Source organism: Armigeres subalbatus, chromosome 1 (assembly GCF_024139115.2).
Source record: "Armigeres subalbatus isolate Guangzhou_Male chromosome 1, GZ_Asu_2, whole genome shotgun sequence".
Taxonomy (NCBI): domain Eukaryota; kingdom Metazoa; phylum Arthropoda; class Insecta; order Diptera; family Culicidae; genus Armigeres; species Armigeres subalbatus.
Genome location: NC_085139.1, coordinates 5,870,763 through 5,897,764, shown reverse-complemented (window position 1 = coordinate 5,897,764; position 27,002 = coordinate 5,870,763). Strand labels below are relative to the sequence as shown.

The 27,002-nt window shown below is 43.2% G+C and overlaps 2 protein-coding genes across 3 annotated transcripts in view; one reads left to right on the top strand and one right to left on the bottom strand.

Moving 5' to 3' along the window:
* LOC134220118 (ETS-like protein pointed) overlaps positions 1-27,002 on the top strand; it is a 377,379-nt gene that overhangs the window by 117,181 nt on the left and 233,196 nt on the right. The window lies entirely within an intron of this gene.
* Positions 19,811-20,959, bottom strand: LOC134208035 (uncharacterized). Its single transcript, XM_062684136.1, has 4 exons — positions 20,687-20,959; positions 20,397-20,620; positions 20,128-20,329; positions 19,811-20,063 (listed from the first exon to the last, which is right to left on the bottom strand). The coding sequence occupies exons 1-3, from the start codon at positions 20,886-20,888 to the stop codon at positions 20,252-20,254; spliced, it is 504 nt and encodes a 167-aa protein (XP_062540120.1). The 5' UTR covers positions 20,889-20,959; the 3' UTR covers positions 19,811-20,063; positions 20,128-20,251.

The window sequence follows — 27,002 nt, the reverse complement described above, 5'->3', positions numbered from 1 at the left end:
TCGCGGAATGTCTTTCGGTGGAAAAGTGCACTCCGCGAAATGTCTTTCGGAGAATTGATACATTCCGCGGAATGTCGCACCGCGAAAAAAAAAATCCTCGAAATGTTTTTCGTCGAAATAGTGTACAACCGTTTCTGTTTCTGTATACAGATTTTTCGGTAACTTCTTAGTTTACCGAAACGTTCACTGATCGTTCAGCTGCTGAGAATTCGTTTAATGAATAACCGAAGTCTGTAGTTTATTCTGGAGGACTCAAATATGAATCCAAATTTGTCTTCGGCGACCCATCAATGATCAGCTGAGGACCCCCTGGGGGTCGCGTCCCACAGTTTTGGAACCCATGGTTTATGTAATCTCGCCCCTAATATGATTAGATAAGATCCCTAATATGTGTTTAAAAACCACACTTTTCACAGATTAGGAAGCGTAAGTTCTGTTTGAAGATTTTAATTTGTAGTTGCCTTTAAAACGATAACTTTGTTATCCCCATCTTTCGAAGGCGATGACGGTAAAAAAATCTTTTCCAATCAAGAAGTTGATTGTGGCGCCCATGGCGCCTGGTTGTAAATACTGGATCGGAACATTCGAATATGAGCTCGAGTCTGCTTGTCTATGGTCCTAATACCGGCTTCGGACCTATTATCCGAATCTTTCGACTAACGCCACTGAATTCAGTTTCTGTTAAGAAGCTCGACGCGAAAGATGATTGGTATAAAGTTATTATCGGTGGTAGCGATATTAGGAGCCTCACTGTATGGTTCGGAAGCATCGGAGTACGCATTTCTGGTGCAGTTCAATAACGCCTTCGGGAACTATTCCGCTGAAACGGAACCGGTGCTTCAGAATTTGCGCCAATGGAATTCTGGCTTGGTCGAGGACTTCAACCGGGAGTTGTTGCTGCAGTTGGGAAAGTTCGTGCCAACTATGAGAGCAGGCGATGCCACGATTTTGGAAGAGATTATGGCCGCCAACAATCTCAGCGAGGAGTGCCTGCGTGATGTGCTATTGCTGCGACAGCTGTATTTGATGTTCCAGAACTGGGACATTCAGGACTGTGCAAGTTATGCGTGGTACTCGTTGAATCTGGACACGACGGAACGATTTTGGCCATATCACAATCCATTCGCGAAAGAGAACTCACGGGCCATCTATCAAGCGATACAAACCCTGGGCCGACGGCCAATATACGACGTAGATGGGTTGGAGTATGAATTGCAGGAACAGCTCGATTACTACCGAAACCTGCGAGTAGGACAGATCGAGATGCTTTGGGAAGAGATGGCGGTTCACGCAGATGTCGCATACAAAGTTTCCCAAGAGTTGGACGATTGTCGGGAATGGGCGGAGTACATGCAACGGTTGGACCATGACAGCATCAGATCCTATCTGAATAGTAATTGCTTTTACGAAGAGGAGACGACCCTTGCGACTGAATCTACTAACAAACGAAGCGACAACCCGAGACAATAAAGCATGTATTGAAATATTTTTAGTTTAAATAAACCATATTCAGTTTTTGAAACTTTGACATTTCAAATTTTGACAAATGGACGATAAAAATTGTTCGTTTATCCGAATTGCTCGTTTCAATGTTGCAATCAAGCCCCGAAAAACCAGAGTATCTACCAACGACAACTTCAATTAAGATTAGATTAACTCCCACTCGACTATCGTTGCGTACCGACGCCGATAACGAACGCCTCGTCCGACCCGCGACCACTATTAATTGAGTGAATCTGTCCTAAGCGAACCAGTTCTGATACAATTTAATTGCTCCCGGGAACTTGCTCGCTGCTTCTCTCCGTGTTCTCGGGCCGGTTTTCAGCGCCCGTTTATCGCCAAGTCATGAATGAAACGCTGCCAACGAATGAATGAAACGCTGCCGCTGCTGGGGGCAGCGAGTGATCAACTCGCTCGGTAATACGGTAGCCATCGGGGCCAAGAGTCAAACACATCTGATGTTGGCTCATGTTGTTTCGAACTTCAAAGACTTTATATACGACAATGGCGCGGGTATGGCCGGGGGGTGAATGGCGAGCGGAGTCAACAGCACTCAGTACTTCCAGGCCAACATCCATCTGTCAGATCGTCATCCTCAATGTGGCTTTTATGGCGAACATATGCGTGTGGCGGCGCGGCTGCTATGCGGCGACGACGGGATAGACGATCGCGCAAACAATCGTTATCGAGGCTTTTCTTTTGGTCCGTCACTGCGCGGCAGGCGCTGCATACTTGGCATGCCTGAAGGTCGCAGCTTCCATACTAGTTTTCTTGGCATGGACCTCTTAGCAATCCTGTAGTGGCTGGCAAGGTTGGAGATTTGACACGGACAAACGGACAAATTTGCTTGTTTTTTCTTCAACTAACGTGAGGCAATTTTGGCCGTTATTTTATTATGAGATAACAATTAAAATATATTCAACAATGTGGCACTCTAAATAGTTTTTGAATTTTTACATTGAAAACGATTAAATTTATCGTTCTTATTTCCAAATTTTGCTCTAAATAAAAAGTGCCAAGGTACCTAAGTCTCTCTAGTTTTAATGTTTAGGATAACTAAAACAGCTCCACAATGAGAGTGAAGTATCCGACGCCACTTTTTCGCTGCGAGTGTGCGTGCGCGTATGTGCGTAAATCAAAGCTCTGGATTCGGTATCTTGTCTTGTTGTTTAATAACATGGTTTGGTTTTTTCCCCTTTTAAGTTTCTGCTGCCGGGGTAAATTTGAAATCATTATCTTCTATAAATGATCGCTTTTTGTATCACAGCGCAGCAGCACCACCGCTTGCTATGACGATGATTGCCCTCGACAAGTAAATAGGAATAAGGTGAAGAAGGAACGCGCGCTGATGAGGCTATTGAGTGGGGCTAGTTTTTGCTTGTGGTTGCTTGGCAGCGATATTTTGTTCCTTTTTTGTCTTTATTTTTTTTGATGAGCTCATTCTTTTCTAAGTTTGCTTTATTTGCCATGGGTCTCAAGCTGTTGTTGGACATTCCTCGGATTGGGTTTTCGTTGGGTTTCAAATGCGATTATGCTGAACTCTCTCACGACATGAAGACGAGAGAGAGAGAAAGAGCGTGAATAGCCAAGCTAAGCTTATGGACATCTGGCGGCGAACACTGGAAGAGGGCTTAAAAGCGTTTTCCTTGCGTCGCGCTCCCAGACAGTGTTGCTAATTTAGATCTCAATAAATACTTTAATGTACAAATGTATTCATGATTAAACATTTACAACACATGTAAAGTATGCTGTTAGGCAATAACTTGTTTCTATGGTAATACTTGTTTCTAGTTTGTAAAAAAAAATCGCAGTACACTATGTTCAGGTGGATGAAGTTCAGTTAGCTTTGTGAATAATGTTTGACGCCTCTACAAGCGTGGTTGGTCTCACACTTCGTCTTGAAAAAATGATTTATTCGAAGTCAACTTTCCAAAGAACCCATAATTTCTTAAACCTCTAACTATTTTGACAATCGAGAACAAAAACTGGAAAAGATCTACACGTGTGAACTGGCTTGAAAGATTGCTCTGCATCTGTTTAGCCAGTTTCATGTGCGAAAATAACGATATTTAGTTCAAATTTCAATTATCTCAGTTTGTTTCAACAGGCAAGCTTTACTAAGCGTTATAAAGCATGCATCTCTGAAAATCTCAGAACGTACACAATAAGCTCACGTCCATATTTTTGAATTTCAATCGCAGTAATCCTTTCAGTTTTGCATGCAAATCGAAAGATTAGACTTTGCTTTGGCTCAATTGAGCAAAATAAATTAGTAAATCGTCTTTCAATAAATTAAATTGTGGGTGTACTAAATATGTAAATTTGGGGAACAAAAATATGTTGCTCAATCCAAATTGAAGAATAATTGCCTTTCAGATGGTTACAATTTTGGCCGAAATATCGACAACTGATGCCTATTTCAAAATTCTTTTTCATAAATAAGGCCTCCAACCATGCTATGCTTCAATTTTTGTTTGCTATAAAACGTATCATTTGATAGATAAAAGCAGACATTTGTAAGCACTTCCTCAGTGAGTCTAACCTCGAACATTGGCACTAAGTAAAGTTAGATTTCATTTTTTTGTTGTAATCTTCGGTTTTTGTCTGTTTATTTTCTATATTTTATTAATTTTATTTATTTAGTTAACATCTAAACAGATAACACTGAATCAACAATTTGACGCCACAATGCACGGTTCGAGGCCGCATCTCTCCATCCTCGGATGCGCCCCACGCTCGCCAAGTCGTTTTGCACCTGGTCTGCCCATCTCGCTCGCTGCGCTCCACGCCGTCTCGTAGCTGCCGGATCGGAAGCGAACACCATCTTTGCAGGGTTGCTGTCCGGCATTCTTGCAACATGTCCTGCCCATCGTACCCTTCCGGCTTTAGCTACCTTCGGGATACTGGGTTCGCCGTAGAGTTGGGCGAGCTCATGGTTCAATCTTCGCCGCCACATACCGTCTTCTTGCATACCGCCAAAGATGGTCCTAAGCACCCGTCTCTCGAATACTCCGAGTGCTTGCAAGTCCTCCTCGAGCATTGTCTATGTTTCATGTCCGTAGAGGACAACCGGTCTTATAAGCGTCTTGTACATGACACATTTGGTGCGGTGGCGAATCTTTTTCGATCGCAGTTTCTTCTGGAGCCCGTAGTAGGCCCGACTTCCACAGATGATGCGCCTTCGTATTTCACGACTAACGTTGTTGTCAGCCGTAAGCAAGGATCCGAGGTAGACGAATTCCTCGACCACCTCGAAGGTATCCCCGTCTATCGTAACACTGCTTCCCAGGCGGGCCCTGTCGCGCTCGGTTCCGCCCACAAGCATGTACTTTGTCTTTGACGCATTCACCATTAGTCCAACTTTTGTTGCTTCACGTTTCAGGCGGGTGTACAGTTCTGCCATCTTTGCAAATGTTCGGCCGACAATGTCCATGTAATCCGCGAAGCAAATAAATTGACTGGATCTGTTGAAAATCGTACCCCGGCTGTTACACCCGGCTCTCCGCATGACACCTTCTAGCGCAATGTTGAATAACAGGCACGAAAGTCCATCACCTTGTCTTAGTCCCCGGTGCGATTCGAACGAACTGGAGTGTTCGCCCGAAATCTTCACACAGTTTTGCACACCATCCACCGTTGCTTTGATCAGTCTGGTAAGCTTCCCAGGGAAGCTGTTCTCGTCCATAATTTCCCATAGCTCTACGCGGTCTATACTGTCGTATGCCGCCTTGAAATCAACGAACAGATGGTGCGTTGGGACCTGGTATTCACGGCATTTTTGAAGGATTTGCCGTACAGTAAAGATCTGGTCCGTTGTCGAGCGGCCGTCAACGAAGCCGGCTTGATAACTTCCCACGAACTCGTTCACTAATGGTGACAGACGACGGAAGACGATCCGGGATATCACTTTGTAGGCGGCATTAAGGATGGTGATCGCTCGAAAGTTCTCACACTCCAGTTTGTCGCCTTTCTTATAGATGGGGCATCTAACCCCTTCCTTCCACTCCTCCGGTAGCTGTTCGGTTTCCCAGATTCTGACTATCAGTTTGTGCAGGCAAGTGGCCAGCTTTTCCGGGCCCATCTTGATGAGTTCAGCTCCAATACCATCCTTACCAGCTGCTTTATTGGTCTTTAGCTGTTGGATGGCATCCTTAACTTCCCTCAAAGTGGGGGCTGGTTGGCTTCCATCGTCCGCTGAACTGACGTAGTCATCTCCTCCGCTGCCTTGACTTTCACTGCCTGAACTCTCAGCGCCATTCAGATGTTCCTCGTAGTGCTGCTTCCACCTTTCGATCACCACACGTTCGTCCGTCAAGATGCTCCCATCCTTATCCCGGCACATTTCGACTCGCGGCACGAAGCCTTTGCGGGATGCGTTGAGCTTCTGATAGAACTTGCGTGTATCTTGAGAACGGCACAGCTGTTCCATCTCCTCGCACTCCGCTTCTTCCAGGCGGCGTTTCTTCTCCTGAAAAAGGCGGGTCTGCTGTCTCCGCTTCCGTCTATAACGTTCCACGTTCTGCCGGGTACCTTGCTGCAGCGTGACCGCCCGCGCTGCGTCCTTCCACTCCAGAATCTGTCTGCACTCTTCGTCGAACCATTCGTTCCGTCGACTTCGTCCCACATACCCGACGTTGTTCTCCGCTGCGTCGTTAATGGCTGCTTTGACTGTATTCCAGCAGTCCTCAAGAGGGGCCCCATCGAGCTCACCCTCTTCCGGCAACGCTGCCTCGAGATGCTGCGCGTATGCAGTGGCGACATCAGGTTGCTTCAGTCGCTCTAGGTCGTACCGCGGCGGTCGTCGGTACCGAACATTGTTGATGACGGATAGTTTTGGGCGCAGTTTAACCATCACCAGATAGTGGTCAGAGTCGATGTTAGCGCCACGATATGTCCTGACGTCGATAATGTCGGAGAAGTGCCGTCCATCAATCAGAACGTGGTCGATTTGTGATTCAGTCTGCAGTGGTGATCTCCAGGTGTGACGATACGGGAGGCTGTGTTGGAAGTAGGTGCTGCGAAAGGCCATATTCTTGGAGGCGGCGAAATCAATTAGTCGTAGGCCGTTTTCGTTCGTCAGCCGGTGAGCGCTGAACTTTCCAATAGTCGGTCTAAACTCCTCCTCTTGGCCAACCTGAGCGTTCAAATCTCCTATGATGATTTTGACGTCATGGCTTGGGCAGCTGTCGTACTCACGTTCCAGCTGCGCGTTGAATGCGTCCTTATCATCATCAGTGCTTCCGGAGTGTGGGCTATGGACGTTGATTATGCTGAAGTTGAAGAACCGGCCTTTGATCCTCAACCTGCACATTCTTTCATTGATCGGCCACCACCCGATCACGCGCCTTTGCATATCGCCCATTACTATGAAAGCTCGTGTGTGTTGCCGCAGCTCTGGTAGATGGTATGATTACCTCTAAACGTTCGCACCATCTATCCCTTCCAACAAACCTCCTGCAGCGCTACGATGCCGGCGAGTATGCGTGTGCTCCAGATGAAGTTGAGAGATTTGCAGTTCCACGAACCGAGTTTCCAATCGCTAGTCCCTTTTCGTCGCGGTGGTCTTCGCCGATGGTTCCGGTCCGTACTCTCTTGTTGATTGCTCGTTGCTCATGTTTTTTAAAGGCTGGCTTGCAGGGCCTGACACCAAACCCCCTAAATTTCCGGAGGACCATTCCTCCTTATTTCCGGTGGACCATGGTGCACAGTTTCACTTAGAGTCCCTCGCTGGCACTCGGACGATGATCAGCCGCCCCTAACATGGAGAACAGACGCTGTTGTGAGCCGATCCTGACATAGAGAACAGACGCTCAATAAGATTTGCACCTCCGGAGAGGAGCAAACCCCCCCCTTCCCTGTCAGCATACGACCATAATTCTCACCGGGGTTGGTTATCCGAATTTCCCTAAGGTTGCTCGTATCCCGGCCAGCACCGCCGGGAGGTAGGGATAGGAGTTGCTGGGTAAGAGGCTAAGGACCGCGAGATGGGGTCTATTTTATTCCTTCAGGTACGCGAAGTACCAATGGTACGCTTTACCCAGCATTTGCCATGCCATTCTATATTTTAATTCTAACATTTTAATATAGCATTTTATATTATAAATCGACTCGATTAGCCAAACTATGCAAAATTTAAACGAAATCGTAAAAGCTTTTACATTTTGTGGAAACTACTGAAAATACTGTATTGACCGGATTTTGTCACTCCCCTCCCTGGGGAAGACACTCCCCCATTTTATCACATCTTCGACCTGATTTTATCACGTTTTCGACGACGTGAAAATGTTAGTCGTTGCTTTAATTATTATAAACTAGCGGAAGAAACCCAGCTTTGCCCGGGGGTTGCAAATGTCACAATGAACTATCCAGCTTTTCGCGCTAGCCAGGAGGCTGCTATAATTAAATCTGACAGTAACTGCTTCCAACGCTGAACTGTTTTCGACGCTCGTTGTAACTCAGCAACCACATTGTTTGTTTATTATAAAACATGAAGTGACTCGAAGATGATAGATATTTTTTACAGTAAACTTGTATCAAATTTTTAACAATTAAAAAACTGATCCTTCATATCAAAAATTTACAAATATAATACACTTTCTTATGTTCTAGGTCGAAGTCCTTTTCCATGCAACACCAATTTAGTATGCGCCTGGATATGAAGTTTTGTTACATTATGGTTTCCAACCAACACATGTGTGAAGTGAATGCTTTCAGAATCGAATAGTAGTTACAAACTGTATGCTTTGGATCCTTCCAAGTTAGTTTTCATTTAATTCAATCAGCATCAATTCGTTAGAATGGAGACAAATAACTAGCTGTTTTCTCTGTGAATGTATAGGAAAAGCCCCATATATTAGGGAATTTTCTTTACAGCTTAGATCGGAGTGACAAATCCGGGTACTGTTTCGTTTTTTTTTTTTTGTAAATATTTCATTTCAACATAATGAAGTTAACGGGATGATAAAAGCTTAAAGGATGTCAGAGATATGTGCCTAATTCGGAGATATTCTGTTATTAAATATTTGCGTGAAATACTAAGTAGGTTTATTTTCCCTTGGCTTGATTGGTTCCGCGAGCATCGAAGATTGACTATACTATCGGTCTGCTGCTGCTCGAGCATCTTTTCCTTTACCGATGATGCGCAAATTTATAAATTCAGAGCCGTATGTTCCAACATTCCAACGGTTATAGTTGTCGATCACAATGACATTGGGTCGGCGACTTATGATGCGCCCAGAACAGAATTTACGTACGTAACAGAGGAACGTTATCCATATGTGACACAACCAATTATAATAAAGCAATACATAATATTGAGCTTGACCCAGTATACAGATACTACAGGCCTGATCTGCAATGCAATGAACGAATACAAATTTTGACACTTGTACTTGACATTACCGAGTATTTTTTTATTTTATCGCCATGGACATCGTATTTCTACTGTATTGATGTTCAGAGGCCCAACGGAGACGAATAGAAGATTGTGAATGAAATATCTGAAAAAAAAACTCCGTTGAGACCAGAACTCACATCCTGAAAGTGTAGATGGTTGTTTAATTAAAATCGAAAAACTACGAAACTAGTCGGATCTGATTTCCGGAAAATTTGCGCGGCATTCAGATATGTCTTGGTTGGGATTCATCATATAATAAAAACCTTCATATTAATAGTACACAGAGGAATATTAAAGCGCGTACTGGAATTGTTGTCTCCTGAAAGAAATACTGCGACCTAAAACATAAAACTCTTTAGAACCCCACAGAACAATCAGATGCTCACACAAATTCATCTTTGACACTATACCCACAAAGCTTCTCTGGTAATATATCTGTATAAAAAAACTTAGTTTTTGTATAATAATCCCGATAATCCAGTATTGTACATATCAAGCCTCCATACAGATTGCGGCAGGCCCCCATACAGAATCGAAAGAAAATCCAACATCCACTGATTGGGTGTATCTTCTATTGTATAGAGGAATGCGTTGAAACTGCTAGATTAAAAACGAATCGATTATATAGACTAGCGAAAGAAACCCAGCACCGCACTCTAGATCAATTTCCGTGCGACTATTTTGCTTTCCTCAACAGCTTACCCAAAATTTTATTTTAATAATTTTTCACATTTCCCCATTAAACTCAGCAACTTTTTATATATACAAACATTGCGGACCACAAAACGAATCGATTATTGAAATAATCTTGCAAATCGGTCAACCCGTTCGTGAGGTAAATTGTCAGGAAGGAAATCTCAACTCATTTTTATTATTTAGAATAGCGGTTCTCAACCTGGGGTACATGTACCCTTGGGGGTACCTTTGCTGATCTCAAGGGGTACCTGAGACAAAAATGCATAATGGCGGATGTTGAATTTTAAAAACTGCGAAAATAACAAAAATCTTTAAACAGTTATTATGCATGCTGACTAAATGCATGGCTTTGTTTCAACCGATGCGATAAAAGATACAAATCATTAATGTGAAAGATTTAATGATCCACATCTTTCAACATGATCAGATTAAAAACGGGTATCGGAAAAGAAAGAACATCAAAAAAAATATATCAAAAATACCAAAAAATGTTCACGGTTCTGGATCTTATCGCCCTTTTGAGCCGAGACTTAGCAAGTGACGTTTGGTAATGCTTAGCAGGCCAAGTTTCAGTAGGAATGTAGAGCCATGGAATAAGAAGAAGAAGAAGAGAGTAATAGATTCTATACAATGGCCCACTTGTTAAAAGTCAACTGAAAAAGGAACTATAATTGGTCGGGGTTCAGCCAAAACGCACCAAGCGCTAGCGAAAAATTATCCATTTTTCTATCCATGCTTTCATTTAGCAGATTTAATTAATCACAATTCACATCGGATATCCCTCAACCCCAAAACTAAGGATATCCTACAGCATATGTACGTATGAATTGATATGAAACGTTTTTCGTACTAACAAAATATCACAAGTCAGTCAAAAAGCCGCTTGGTGCGGTTTGGCTGAATCCCAACCAATTGGACAGAGATTTTTCTGAAAAACCGACTATTTTCGGCATGCTATTCAAGAAGAGCTCAGCGCTAGTTACCTTCAAAGACACCGTCCTAATTAGAACACATTTTAGTCCATGGTTGATTTTTGGCCCATGAATTAAAAAAAAATCTCAAAAGTATACAGTTATTGGAGTATATAGGAACGATGTTTAGGATCCCCTCAAACAATTGTCTTTGCCATGAGCCGTTTGCTAGAAAAAGTTAAACGTCTAACTTAGGTGAGTTATCATAAAATTCTAGTGTGACCAGTGTTGTCCTACACTCAGTGCAAAAAATTCTGCTCTTTGATTTTACTACATCTAAACGGTTTTTTAGTCTTAGATAAGTAAGTTCAACAAATAGGAGGATATTTAAAATTTCTAAACGTCATGTCAAACTGTCAAAAAAATGCACGCCAGAGCCACAGGAGCGCGCGCTCTGAAAATACACTCCAGTGAAAACACTCCAGTGTATTTTCAGTGCGCGCGCTCCTGTGGCTCTGGCGTGCATTTTTTTGACAGTTCGAAATGACATTTAGTAAATTCAAATATCCCTCTATTAGTTGAACTTATTTAGTTAAGACTATAAAATCGTTTAGATGGAGTAAAATCAAAGAGCAGAATTTTTTGCACTGAGTGTAGGACAACACTGAGTATGACTGCTTGAAAAAGTTCAACATGTCTGGTTGGGCCACAATCTCGACCCAACTAACTTATGTACCCTGTTTTAATTTGTGTTAACTAACAACCATTTGGACACGACTATTACTATTTAAACCTCACAAAAGATGTCAGTGATGCAAAATCCCGTTTTCAGAATTCTTTTTGCATTTTGACATAAAAGTGTTTTTTAGTTGGGTCGTGGCTCGACCTGCGGAGGCTTAACCAAATAGTGACCTATGTAACAATATCCAAACTAGTCAATTCAAAAATAAAAAATTCAAAAATAGCGGTTGTGAACAAATGCAGTCTCGGCAATGTTGTTGACGATTTTCGTACCGGGCAAACTTCTACATAATATCAGGCACGGTCCAATGCGTAATGTTTGACGGATTTTTTTTTGGTAAAAACCTAGTGAAGTGGGTAGTGAAAAGTGAGAAGTATGAAGAGAAAACTGAGTAATGAGAAGCGAGCAGAGCAGACGATTGGAGACGACCACCTCTCTCTCTCTTTCTCAGTCACTCACTTCCGAGGGTATGTTAAAAATGCATTTTTGCTTCTGTTTGTCATTTTATGTGACGTTTACATTCATCACGTTCATCAGTAAATGAGTTACTAAAACACGATCGACACCATCCATGTGATAATATATAATTATTATATTAAATATTATTTTCCACTATTGTAAATGGCAATTTTAAAATAGAAAATAGGGCTTACACGGGAAAACTTACCAGGTATTATTATATTAAATATTATTTTCCACTATTGTAAATGGCAATTTTAAAATAGAAAATAGGGCTTGTTATGTCCGAACTTACCAGGTCCGAACTTTACAAAAGAAACATTGTTTTTTCTCGAACGAATTGATTTTATTGTTATTCTGTTGCCAACGCTTCGTTAGCAATAGACTTTATTGTACGTCTATTGGAACAATAATTCAACATTTTGGTTGGTAGAAAAAGAAAAAAAATCACCATTAAAATTTATCACATTTCATGATATTTTATCGTGAATCTATTGTAAATTTGCTATGCAACTATGCCAAAAATAGAAAAAAAAATTGCAACCCTGTGGACTGGCCTGAAAAATTGGCTTGATATTGATCCAAAATTGGGCGAGTTAAGTGTTAAGTTAAGGTTGTGGCACGAATATAGAGGCAGTAAAAATATGAAGAATCGATTGAGCGAATAACAATTTTCGACCAGTAAGGGAATTTAATTTATTTCTTATTGTTCAAACTTGGCCACACTGCGGAAAAGCTCATCGGCATTGGAAGCATAGCTGAAATATCCGTGACACGATCCATCAAAGTGAAAATTGTTTCGACCGTTGACAGGCAGGCGTCGCTTCGGACGCAGCATGCTTTGCCACTTGCTTTACTGATATCACGTTTCCAACGGCTACATCGCAAGTCGGCGATTGTTGGTGGTTCGTCGTCGCCTACTACTGGTGCACACGCTAAAAATGAACTACTCAAAATTGAGTCGAATCCGACTCATTTTCATTAAAAACGGGACAACTCAAAATTTGAGTAAAAGATACTACTTCAATAAAATTATGATTGCACTTAAACTAGGAGTCTGTTTGTCGTAAAATGCACTTAGACAGATAGATAAACTTGATTCGCATCTGTCGTATTAAAAATTGATGGAAGGCCAAGCTTAACTTTCGCGAAATCATCATTTTATTGAAGTAGTATCTATTACTCAAATTTTGAGTTGTCCCGTTTTTAATGAAAATGAGTCGGATTCGACTCAATTTTGAGTAGTTCATTTTAGCGTGCATGTGCGTCGAGCTTCGTGAGCTGCAAGTGTTTTCCGAGGAAGAGAAGGAAAACAGCGTTGTGTGTCTACTATGCGTTCTACCTCTAGCGTTTATTTATCTGATTCTTATTGGCATTGCGTTACTTGTTTCAAGAATCGCAAAGAAAAGTTCTACGTTGATAAATATTGACAAATAAATTGAATAAATTTGTCTATGGATCAATAGTCAATTATTTTGATAGACAAAGTTGATCTATTTCTTCTATATCTATCTATATCAACAAGTTTTAACAATGAATGCTGTATAATGACAACAATAATCGTCAATGAATTTTTAAGTGATATAACTTAAGCCTAATTAAAAAAATCACTTAAAAAAACCTTTTATTTTTTTTTACGTTTTGGGTGGTTTTGGATTCAGTATAAATATTGAAACTAGTAAACAGCGCTGATTCTTTTACAACTTTCTATGAGAAAGGTCCCCAACACTTGTCATGTGATTTATCCTGAGGTTTTTAATTTTTCCATTCTACTATTTCCGCTCGTTTCATTAATGAATCTGGAGAAGAATCAGATCGGCAGATACGACAACGCAGCGCTATAGCTCCATTTGTGCTCGGTGGGACAAACAACAAGTGTGGAACCCATGCATACGCAAAATGCCATCGATACCGTATTCTCCTCGCGTGTCCCAACCGACCTGGACCGGGCGGCGAGACTGTTTCGTTTGTTGCGTAAACGCAGACCAAGCGGGCGATCAACTTAACTGAGCTCCTCCCTGTATGGAAGGGCGACGGACGCGCTTTGTGGTCATACATATGTATGATCGTGTAATTAAGCGGAAAAATATTGAATGAATGAAATATTGGACCTCGGCAACGATACACACCGCAGCGTTGCTGATGCGATGCGGAGACGAAACTTGATCTTGGACTTTGCCGCGCAACAGCAACATAGTGTTAGCCAGCTGAAGTTCGTTCAAGTCGTGGCGTGGTTCGTGAAGTGGTGGTGATTGACCGTAATGGGAGCTGGCGATTGTTGAGTATTGGCCTGCAATGACAGTCCACTTCTCTGCGTCGTTCGGCACGCGGATCTCATTCAGCAAACGGTACGGCATCAAGCATGCCATGACGAGACGAAAATTCTATGCAAACGGTTACTGCGACGTAGATTAGGCTCAATGTTTTACGTTCATTCATGAAAGCGAACCTCTTGCGCGCAGGGTCTTCACCAAACGAAGTGGGGTTTATGCACAATGACCGCAAATGATTATTTGCGAATGTTTGTTTGCGATTGGATATCAGTTTCCTCTCGGCAAGATGGATGGATGGATACGGCGCTGGCCCATTCGGGGATCGTATAGAATGTAGAGACGAGCAAACAAACAAGTGTGTAAGTGTTCTCCCTGTGCATGAATATTTATGGATCGGTGGGAATGATTTATGGACGATTGTGCCCGATTGTACAAGGCTGGCCTCCGGGGACAGCACCATGGCAGTATGGGGAAGGGTTTGGGAGATTTAGCTCGGAAAGGTTGTTGAATTGTTTTTAAAACAATGTTGGTAATGTCGGCCAACAGGATGCGGATGCAAAATGAAGATAACGACAATTTAAGGATTTTGAGTTATTTGTATTATTTGGATCAATCATTGATGTTCATCAATGTTCAGCAGTGTTTAAAAGTTCTCTAAATCGTTATAAATTTTAGACCTCTAGAGCTACCAGAAAGTACTGGCGTTCTATGCCTTGAAAGTCATGCACTTATTATTATTATGTACTTAAGCTAAGGCCGGAGACTTCTCCATTCAATATGGTTCATGGCTGTACGTCGCCATTTACGCTATGTGGGGTGGGTTCGTAAATCGTTTCCACCGTAAATACACCTTGCTCGCCTCGCCTTCCTGTATCCGTTAGATCGTTAGATGGTCGAGAACCATTTTCATCGGATAACTTTCCAACATTCTGGCTACGTGCCTAGCCCTTTGCAGTCGTCCGATTTTCGTTCTCCTAATAGCTGATGCAACTCGTGGTTCATTCGGCACCTCACGCCATCGTTGTCTACCTCATCGCCGTTCAGGTGCTCTGCGTAATGATGGCGCCACTTCTGGATCACCTCACACTCGTTCGTAAGAAGGTCCCGTTTTCATCCCTACACATGTCCAAGTCTGTCACGTTTCTTCCTCGTCATCGTTCGTGTACTGTTCCATTATTCGGCGTAATTTGGTACATGATATCCAGGATCCAGTCAAGCGTTTGCTGAATACCACGATTCCACCGTTGATTTCTCCTACTCGAACACTTTGGAATTAGCATTCTCCCCAATATTACCAACGACTTGTATGGAAGGATACTCGAAAGCACTGGATCTTCCTCACTATGACCACTCGAAAGATGATGGGAACATCCTATCAAAGGTTGGCAAGGGTATTTATGACGACGTTTGCCTCAGCGGTTCTGACACAGTAGAGGTGCAGTAAAGTTATATTCCGGGATGCAGAACATTCTTGGGTTCACAGGGTTCGAAATTAGGAAGTGTTCATCCAACTCTAACTTGCTTGCTTCTAATTTTTTTTATGTTCTAATGATTCATTCACATAAGGAAATATTTTTCTAAAAGCATTAACGTTCTCATAGAAAAATATTGAAGTATGTATTGAAATTTCCGTTTTAAGTGGCCACCCGTTAGTGCAGTACTGTCTCACATGGTGGATGAATTACAGGACAAACGGTCGATTGTGGAAGTCAACGACATCCAGAGCTCTATCAGTATACTCGGACTACTGTGGCATCCTGTGTCAGATACGTTCCGATTTAAAGTTCCCGAATAATACGGGAAACTTTCAACCACCAAGCGGATCGTTGTCTTTAAGGTGTCCAAACTATTCGACTCCTAACCACCAAATTCCGAATAGCTTCTATCCAATCTCTGTTAATTCCTCGTTTGGAGTTCTGTTCTGTCTTACTCCTATCACATTCATACCAAAACGTAGTGTGCAGTCTCAACATACCGGGTAGACGAAAATAGCTAAATAATATCAAATGTTGAATAGATAGCAAAATGAGATATGGACATGAATGATATCTATCTATATATCTTCTATCTATATAATAAAAATGAAATGGTCTGTGTTCGTATCCGCATAACTCGAAAACGGCTCGATAGATTTTCTTCATTCCTTCAGTAGGTATGATGGTTATCGTTTCCGACGGGTTTATATGATATTTCCTCATGCGAAAATCACGAATAAAGTCAAGTAAATTATGAATAACTAAAACAAAGATTCGTATGGGAATTTTGCAAGGGCAGTTTACAACGCGCTTTTCCGCCTACTATGCAGGACAACGTCTGCCGGGTCGACTAGTAAGAGATAAAAGATCAGACGGCAATATCAATATTTTGCACTAAAATATCATGAGGAGATCAAGTTATGCTATTTGTAAAAAGTGATCAATATCATGTGCCATTAGTTTGTTCTTATCCATAGCATATCTTGATATTTAAATAATATTTCGTTTCAATTTTTTGATATTGTTGCCTGTTCTTTTATCTCTTATATCAATCAAATCCATATCTTGTTTTGTTATTCTGTTCATGGCTTCTGCTCGGGATAGCACCTGAATCTTCTTTTGGTCTACACTGGTTGTACAATCCACCGGCAAACAACAATTTTGTGGCTAATCGAGTCGCAGAAGTTCAAAGAATGAGCTCACCAATGTCGCCCTTTGGTGTAAGGGCCCACCTTAGCTATCGTCCGACGCTTCGGAATGTTTTCAATTCCGGAGTTTCAAGAATTTCTTCCAGAGATCCGCGAGATGAGGCCAACTACGTTTGCAGCAGTCGCACGTTCAGTTGAGGCACCCGATCGCACTCGGTTCAGTCCCTTCTCGTCGCTGACGTGACTTATTCGGAAAGTCGCTTATTGCCGCCTTTTCGTGAAGCTTTGTTGTTCCAAGATGGCAGATATGCAAACAACACCGCAAATAAACCGCAATAGGCGCTCATCGGCTTCGTAAAAGTCGTTCAAGAAGACTATTTCAGCCATAGTATTGCTATAGTCTAGGCTGGAGCTGAAGCAGATCTAAGAAAATCACTGGTCTGCATCCGTTCATGACCGAAGGACTATTTTGGTCTCCGCACCTCCGTAATATTAACTCTTGTTTTGCTCCTATCGAATCCTACCACAGTCGGAAAATCAGCTGTTGGGCAAGATTCCGAAGGTTCAAGTTACTCCAGCTAGAGCCTTCCCAAACCACCAGTTTCGATTACTACGTCCCTGTTTGGTACAAGTCTCCAGTATGAAGAGTTGCCCTGATTCGAGCCATATCTCTACGTCTTTGTCTGCATGGTCATCGAAGCCGTCCATCTCGAACTGGTCAGCGACTTCAGCACCGATGGCACTTCAAAAATGTGGACATGCTGTTACGAGAGCTCTGTTCGCAGCTCAACCACCGAAGATTGTGCCAATTTCACTACCCGTAACGTCATGATTGACCTTAGAAATGAAACTCGATTTGAGCAGCTATAGAAAGGGCTAAACGGGTCTTAATCTCCAAAACTCCATAATTCCGGAAAGTTTTACGTTGAATGAATCTGTATCGAAAGGTCGAAGGACAGAAGGTCGAAAGGACAAAAGGTTGAATGTCAAAATGTCGAAGGACAAAATCTCGAAAGGACAAAAGGTTGAATGAACAAAAGGTCGAAGGAAAATGAATACAAAAGTGAGAAAACGTATGGACTTACTAAATTTAGATTAGACTTACTAGCACCATTTCTTATCCAATTAGCATTAGCAACCCCCGACGCTGCTCTACTTGATGATCAGCCACGGGACGTTGTTGCGCTTCAGATGATGACTCTGAGAAATTCGCCACACACTATCTTCTGTCATTTGTCTTTTCGAGGGACACCTTCTTCAGAGAACGTCACATAGAAATTATCCTTCTCATTTTTCTTTTTCTTATCATCTGTGATCTGTTTGATTTTGAATCAGCAGTCCGCTTGAGGATGTTTTTATTCACGTCCATCGGTTGGATTAAGTACAGCCAACATGTTAACTCCTCAGGTGCCAATTATGTGGTTTTCACAGAAAAGTAGACGCCTTCATGCTTTTTTTTTTTCCAAATTTCAGAAAAGAAAATTTCTAATTTTGGAAAAAGAAATCAGAAAAAGCAAAAATTATGACGGGACAGTATTTATTTTTGTAACCGCCTCTATACACAGCACATTCTTAGTTTGTAACACATAAGAATCGCCACGAAATCCAGAGTTTCATTGTGTATTATGACGGATGATGGTATACTAATGTTAAAATATATTATCCAATAAGTTTAACTTAAAAACGTTGATATTTGTTTTATAGATAGATTGCCAATTTCAAATACATGCCATGTACCATTAATCAAGCTAAACATCAAATGTCGCCAAAGTCAGAATCAATTTGTGACTTTAGCTAAACTTCATACAAGTGTAAATAACATCAATGAAAGCACTAAATAATTCTGGCTAAGATTTTTCCTCATTTACTCTTATGTGCGCTGTAAAGTTGGCAGGGGTCTGGAATTGCCCAAATTTTCGTAATTTTACAATACAATACAGCGGGGTACTTTGATTATTTTTTGTAATTGTAGTTCAGCTCGATCTTGCCAAAACTAGTATAGAAAGAACTAAAAAGGTGATGAAATATTTTTTTCGAATATCCTAGGCCGTCCAAACTGTTCTGGAGTACATATCCTTTAATGCATCAGAAAATATTGCTAGAAACAAAATGTCCAAAGCTGAGAATATGTCCAAAAATATCTATATGATCATAAGACATGAAATTATCGAGTTTTTAATTAACGTAACCTATTTTAGGATCTCAAAAACGGCGTTGAGATCAGAACATACGATTTACCCGATCCACCAAGCTCTGAACGATGTGTTCGTGCAGCGCTAGGACCGATTGGGTTTCACTCATTACTTTTACAAACTAATTTTTGGTTCTCCAAAACACCGTGGAGTTCAAAACATGCGATCTACCCGATCATCCAAGCTCTGAACGATGTATCCGTGCATTGCCAAACAGACCAGCAGGTCCATTTATCTGATAGAATTTCATTCATTATGTAGCGTAGTAGCGGCTATGGGGTCTCTCGACCTTGAATCCGTAAACGAGCGGCTTAAGCACCACCTCAATCAACATTGAGGGCCGCCCGTCTGTTTTTGTGCCCGGCAAGAATCCAAACCTCAGGGCAGGTTTCTTGAAAGAATTCAGTGGATGAGAAACGCACTAGCAAACCCGAACGGTTATGAAGTACTTCCGTTCTTTTTCGGCGAGATGACCGTCCCACGCGTAAATTTACGATGGCTAGAGATCGTCGTTCGGTTAGTCACTGTAGCTCAAATTATCATCATTGGCAGAACCAACCTTCACAATTCTCCCTTCTCGTTTTAAGAACGGAAAAGGAGGGACTGAGTTTCCCTAGCAGTCCAACTAGGAGTAAAAATCACAAAATACGACAAAAAAAAACACTAACCGAACGACATCAAAAACCTTTAGTACCTAGACATTACAAACTCGTTGCATTTGAATGGAAAAACATTTATTTTTGTACACGCTTAGTTCAGTTCACCCAAATATGGGTGAAGAGTACCTAAAATCACCAAAAAGTGCACATACCCAGATATGGGTGAAATCCCATTTACCTATTTATGGGTAAGCCCAGTTTACCCATATATAGGTACTTGGACAGGAGTGATTTATTAGTAAATTTCACCCATATTTGGGTGATTTTTTTTAATTGTTTGTTTTTCAATTTTTGAATGAAATGAATCACTAATTTATAAACAAAGAATCATATAAATTTATTGAGTGTAATAATAAAATCTTAAGGTCTAATCGCATACTTCTTGTCGACCAATATGGGTCGGTAATTAACAAAATTAATCGTCTACCTATTTAGAAGCCGCCGACGGGGCAACCTTCAAACCGGGAATCGTCTCTTCAGGAGCCGCATCTGGTTGAGCTGCTATGAAGGATTAGTGATCGACATACTTCCTGCTATTCTCCCCTCAGGTTTAGGGTTTCTCATAGCAAATCCTATTTCCAAATCCTATGTGCTTGATTCCTTGACGGACAACTGTTAATAGAGAAGAATACTTAACATTTCTATTGTAGATATGCGGGTCATAATTTAAACTTACCTGAGTGATGATAAAACCGCGGCTGTGGGAGAACCAGTGGGCTGATGAAATGTGTTCCGCTGTGGATTCTGCACTGCTGCTGGGGTCTTTGAGGAGTACACTAGCCGTCCTAACTTGGCAGTGTTTAAAGGAAGCAGCTATATTTTGGTGTTCCACAAAAAATGCTTGAAAAAGCCTTTGTATCACGTCTTTTACCGGTTTTCTGAAAAAGAACAAATATAATATAGTACTTTGCCTAGTTCTCGAAATATTCCTCCCAAATCACTTACCGTTATGCCGTTCCACTTTGGTGTTTTCCAGTTTATTCCGAGGGGTTCTAGTGACACCAGCCGGTTAAAGAGAGACGCAGACAGTATGAATTGCAACTGTTTCAGTACGGTAATTGCCGCCAACAGCATGCTAGCCAAACTTCTACAATTGCGGCGTGATCGAAAACGGAACCGCAATCCCGGAAAATACCCATGAAGTGTGCGTTTCACGGATTTGGCTGTTCCTAAAAAGGTGAAGAAGATTAAATGTCAGAGTGAAAGTTGAAGAAGTGGATCATTATTAAACTTACCTGATTGCAACGGATGCTGATTCCGTGAGTACCGTTTGCTTACACATAAGGTGTATCGTTGTTGGCTGGGAAATGAATCGTTCAAAGCTTTGATGATGACCCTAACGAATCCCCCCAGGCCAGTGCAGTAGCAAGAGCCATCTTCTCTTCTTGCTGTCAACTTCCGGATAAGCTTCCCTTGGATCGATGTACTGTGTAGCATATTTATAAATCGAACTCCTGTTCCTCAGTATAATCACGGGATCCGTCTGTCGGTCATCCCCCGAATTGACTGTCCTTCATTTCATTTCATTTATTTAGTTAACATCTAAACAGATAACACTGAATCAACAATTTGACGCCACAATACACGGTTCGAGGTTGCATCTCTCCATCCTCGGATACGCCCCACGCTCGCCAAGTCGTTCTGCACCTGGTCTGCCCATCTCGCTCGCTGCGCTCCACGCCGTCTCGTACCTGCCGGATCGGAAGCGAACACCATCTTTGCAGGGTTGCTGTCCGGCATTCTTGCAACATGTCCTGCCCATCGTACCCTTCCGGCTTTAGCTACCTTCTGGATACTGGGTTCGCCGTAGAGTTGGGCGAGCTCATGATTCATTCTTCGCCGCCACACACCGTCTTCTTGCACACCGCCAAAGATGGTCCTAAGCACCCGTCTCTCGAATACTCCGAGTGCTTGCAAGTCCTCCTCGAGCATTGTCCATGTTTCATGTCCGTAGAGGACAACCGGTCTTATAAGCGTCTTGTACATGACACATTTGGTGCGGTGGCGAATCTTTTTCGACCGCAGTTTCTTCTGGAGCCCGTAGTAGGCCCGACTTCCACTGATGATGCGCCTTCGTATTTCACGGCTAACGTTGTTATCAGCCGTTAGCAAGGATCCGAGGTAGACGAATTCCTCGACCACCTCGAAGGTATCCCCGTCTATCGTAACACTGCTTCCCAGGCGGGCCCTGTCGCGCTCGGTTCCGCCCACAAGCATGTACTTTGTCTTTGACGCATTCACCACCAGTCCAACTTTTGTTGCTTCACGTTTCAGGCGGGTGTACAGTTCTGCCACCTTTGCAAATGTTCGGCCGACAATGTCCATGTCATCCGCGAAGCAAATAAATTGACTGGATCTATTGAAAATCGTACCCCGGCTGTTACACCCGGCTCTCCGCATGACACCTTCTAGCGCAATGTTGAACAACAGGCACGAAAGTCCATCACCTTGTCTTAGTCCCCGGCGCGATTCGAACGAACTGGAGTGTTCGCCCGAAATCTTCACACAGTTTTGCACACCATCCATCGTTGCTTTGATCAGTCTGGTAAGCTTCGCAGGGAAGCTGTTCTCGTCCATAGTTTTCCATAGCTCTACGCGGTCTATACTGTCGTATGCCGCCTTGAAATCAACGAACAGATGGTGCGTTGGGACCTGGTATTCACGGCATTTTTGAAGGATTTGCCGTACAGTAAAGATCTGGTCCGTTGTCGAGCGGCCGTCAACGAAGCCGGCTTGATAACTTCCCACGAACTCGTTCACTAATGGTGACAGACGACGGAAGATGATCTGGGATATCACTTTGTAGGCGGCATTAAGGATGGTGATCGCTCGAAAGTTCTCACACTCCAGTTTGTCGCCTTTCTTGTAGATGGGGCATATAACCCCTTCCTTCCACTCCTCCGGTAGCTGTTCGGTTTCCCAGATTCTGACTATCAGTTTGTGCAGGCAAGTGGCCAGCTTTTCCGGGCCCATCTTGATGAGCTCAGCTCCGATACCATCCTTACCAGCTGCTTTATTGGTCTTTAGCTGTTGAATGGCATCCTTAACTTCCCTCAAGGTGGGGGCTGGTTGGCTTCCATCGTCCGCTGAACTGACGTAGTCATCTCCTCCGCTGCCTTGACTTTCACTGCCTGTACTCTCAGCGCCATTCAGATGTTCCTCGTAGTGCTGCTTCCACCTTTCGATCACCACACGTTCGTCCGTCAATATGCTCCCATCCTTATCCCGGCACATTTCGGCTCGCGGCACGAAGCCTTTGCGGGATGCGTTGAGCTTCTGATAGAACTTGCGTGTATCTTGAGAACGGCACAGCTGTTCCATCTCCTCGCACTCCGCTTCTTCCAGGCGGCGTTTCTTCTCCTGAAAAAGGCGGGTCTGCTGTCTCCGCTTCCGTCTATAACGTTCCACGTTCTGCCGGGTACCTTGCTGCAGCGCGACCGCCCGCGCTGCGTCCTTCTCCTCCAGAATCTGTCTGCACTCTTCGTCGAACCAATCGTTCCGTCGACTTCGACCCATATACCCGACGTTGTTCTCCGCTGCGTCGTTAATGGCTGCTTTGACTGTATTCCAGCAGTCCTCAAGAGGGGCCCCATCGAGCTCACCCTCTTCTGGCAACGCTGCCTCGAGATGCTGCGCGTATGCAGTGGCGACATCAGGTTGCTCTAGTCGCTTTAGGTCGTACCGCGGCGGGCGTCGGTACCGAACATTGTTGATGACGGATAGTTTTGGGCGCAGTTTAACCATTACCAGATAAATAGTGGTCAGAGTCGATGTTAGCGCCACGATATGTCCTGACGTCGATAATGTCGGAGAAGTGCCGTCCATCAATCTGAACGTGGTCGATTTGTGATTCTGTCTGCAGTGGTGATCTCCAGGTGTACCGATACGGGAGGCTGTGTTGGAAGTAGGTGCTGCGAATGGCCATATTCTTGGAGGCGGCGAAATCAATTAGTCGTAGGCCGTTTTCGTTCGTCAGCCGGTGAGCGCTGAACTTTCCAATAGTCGGTCTAAACTCCTCCTCTTGACCAACCTGAGCGTTCAAGTCTCCTATGATGATTTTGACGTCGTGGCTTGGGCAGCTGTCGTACTCACGTTCCAGCTGCGCGTAGAATGCGTCCTTATCATCATCAGTGCTTCCGGAGTGTGGGCTATGGACGTTGATTATGCTGAAGTTGAAGAACCGGCCTTTGATCCTCAACTTGCACATTCTTTCATTGATCGGCCACCACCCGATCACGCGCCTTTGCATATCGCCCATCACTATGAAAGCTGTTCTCAGCTCGTGTGTGTTGCCGCAGCTCTGGTAGATGGTATGATTACCTCTAAACGTTCGCACCATTGATCCCTTCCAACAAACCTCCTGCAGCGCTACGATGCCGAATCCACGGTCCTTGAACACATAGGCGAGTATGCGTGTGCTCCTGATGAAGTTGTGTGATTTGCAGTTCCACGAACCGAGTTTCCAATCGCTAGTCCCTTTTCGTCGCAGTGGTCTTTGCTGATGGTTCCGGTCCGTACTGTCTAGTTGATTATTCGTTGCTTTTTATAGGCTGGCTTGCAGGGTCTGACACCAAACCCCCTAAATTTCCGGAGGACCATTGCTTCTTATTCCCGAAGGCCAAGCTGCAAAGTTTCACTTAAAGTCCCTCGCTGGCACTCGGACGATGATCAGCCGCCCATAACATGGAGAACAGACGCTGTTGTGAGCCGATCCTGACATGGAGAATAGACGCACAGTAAGATTTGCACCTCAGAAGAGGAGCAACCCCCCAACCCCTCACCCTTCCCTGTCAGCATACGACCATAGTTCCCACCGGGGTTGGTTACCCGATCTTCCCTAAGGTTGCTCGTATCCCGGCCAGCACCGCGGGGAGGTAGGGATAGGAGTTGCTGGGTAAGAGGCTAAGGACCGCGAGATGGGGTCTATTTTATTCCTTTAGGTACGCGAAGTACCAATGGTACGCTTTACCCAGCATTTGCCGTGCCGACTGTCCTTATGTCATCAGCAAAACCTTCACCGGATAACAAAATGCTGTGGGACCCTTTCTTATAGGGAATTCTTGTATCCTTTTCGGATTCCTCCAGGTCGAAATAACTAAAACTTTATAATAAAAAGCTGTTGAAAGCACCGACTCACACGAAAGAAAATATTTACCTTTTGATGTCGTGTAGCTGAATTCCGATATTTTCTAATTAGGTCGGATCAAATATTCCAGCTGACGCAATGACGCAATGGTGCTGCTGGTGCTGGATCTGGATGCCCGTCGTAAAACATTCAATGGGAACCGAAACATACAATACGGACCGTTTGATGTTTCGAAACTTTATTTGAAAGAGAATACGGATGCTTGAGAGCTAAAGAAAGAAACCATTTGCAACCTTCGGTGGAAATTTAGGAAATTGTAAACAACAAAGTCGAAAATTTTCACCCAAATATGAGTAAATTCATTCACCCATAAATTGGTAAAGCCAATTTACCGATAATATGGGTGAAATTCACCTATTTTCTAGGTACATTTCACCCATAATATCGGTAAAGAGTTCATTACTCAAATATGGGTGAAAGAAGTACTCATAAATAGGTAAATGGATCTAAGCGTGTAGGGCAAACGGCAACGATTAACAAGCATGCTTTTATTTGAATTTACAAACTTATCCTAGGATCATTTCACTTCCTCTTTTCCTTTCCTTTCTCTCTACTTTATCTTGTCTGTCTACTTCATGTGTGCGGTATTTATAATTTTGGCTAGCTTTTATGTGTGTGTGTGTCAATTCATTTACGCATGCGCATTTCTACTGACGGTACCGTGGATGTTTTCTGGTGCTCTGATTTACCGACCTTTCCTGATGTGGCTCGCTGTCGAAATGGTATTGCGGCAACTCCACCAAGTGACCGCGAGGTTCGCGACCCGGCGAACGGACTGTTCGATGATAGTTGGTCTTGCTCTAGGATAGGATGTGACAACTCAATTGAGACTGCCTTGTTGTTTTTTAGTCGGTTGCTCTGACGAGGTGGTCGCCAGTGCAGCCAAAGTAATTTGGTACAAAATCTTCCAAATATCATGTATCAAAACTTGATGATTTTCTTCCCGTTCCATCCATTATTCATGTAAGAGAAGCAAAAAACTAACAGAGAGAAGTTTTCGCTACTGAAAAAAATGACTTTGAGGTCGAAAATTACGGAAAGGTGAATGATAATGCTTAAAATCAACAGTTTTAAACCTTTACAACCCTTGGGAATAATTTATATGGCGTTTGCAGTTCAATATAAATTTATTTTTTACCAAAAGCTGGAACTCAAACATTTTCGTATTTTGCTTAATATAAACTTTACAAACCTGCAGCACGGCCAAACTAACAACATGCTGCCCTACGAAAAACGCGCCGCCACCAATCGAAGTAATCGATTGTCATTTTCAACCAATCAGCAACCGGTACGATTGTGACAGCAAATCGGTACGATTTTTACTGACTACTTGGCACATCCTATCCTAGGTCTTGCTGAGGAACGGTTGCCAACGCGTGTCGTTGGACGCTGCGGATCACAATGGCGATCGATGGCTGCTACACAATAGCGGACGGATGGCGGGGTTCGCACAATAACGATGGTCGAACAATACAGCGTCTCGTGGAACGCGCCACCCAAGATGGCAACAAAATGGATTCCGTGGGCAGCCGGAATGACTGCTCGGCTACGGATGAAATAATACGTTTTGAAGGTGGCCGGCGTGGCCAAGACGGACGCAATGGTGACGGTGCGGTCCCTTTTCGGTTCACGGACCAAAAGCCGCAACTCGGAGAGTTTTCAACGAGAGCGCGTGGATCGTCGAAAACGGTGGCCGAGAGGGTTGGGCGATGCGGTCGATATGCAGAGGTCGGTAGAGGCGTCGGTTCGAATCTCGTTCTCAAAAACTGACAATAAGAAGCCGTCAAACGGCTGTTTGACGCGTATAAGCACACACATTTTGGAACACACATATTTTACAAATTACCTTCTATTTCTAGGATACTCGCACAAAAATACTAACGAACCGCACAACACTCTTTAACTGGACTTTAGCCACAACAGATTCACGATACTAGAGACTAAAAAACTCGCACTCCCGGATCTTTCCACGGTCTCGGTTGAAATGATCCAGTGTGGTCCCAAATTGCCTCAGGTCGTGAGGTTGTTCGAATCGTGTCCGGGGTTGTTGAACCTTCCCAAAGGCCTTCCCGATCTAAATCTTTAGCCATCATAAACCTACGAATGAAACTGCCATCTCATTCCCTCATAACGTATCGGATCTGAAAGGATTCTCATCCTTCTGAACCCTCTTAAGTCCCACCCCTTGGTTCAGACGGTCGTGGAAGTTCACGAAGCGACCTGTGAAGCTTTGGCGGTTCATCTTAGATGAACTTGAACGTTCATTCTTTGAATGAACGTTTACGTGGAACATTTAACATATATGCGTTGAGTGAACTTGTCAGGTGTCGAATTGGTATCTATATTGAATAATTTATACACAAAAAGATCTAATGAACATTGAACCATAACTTGAATACAAGATA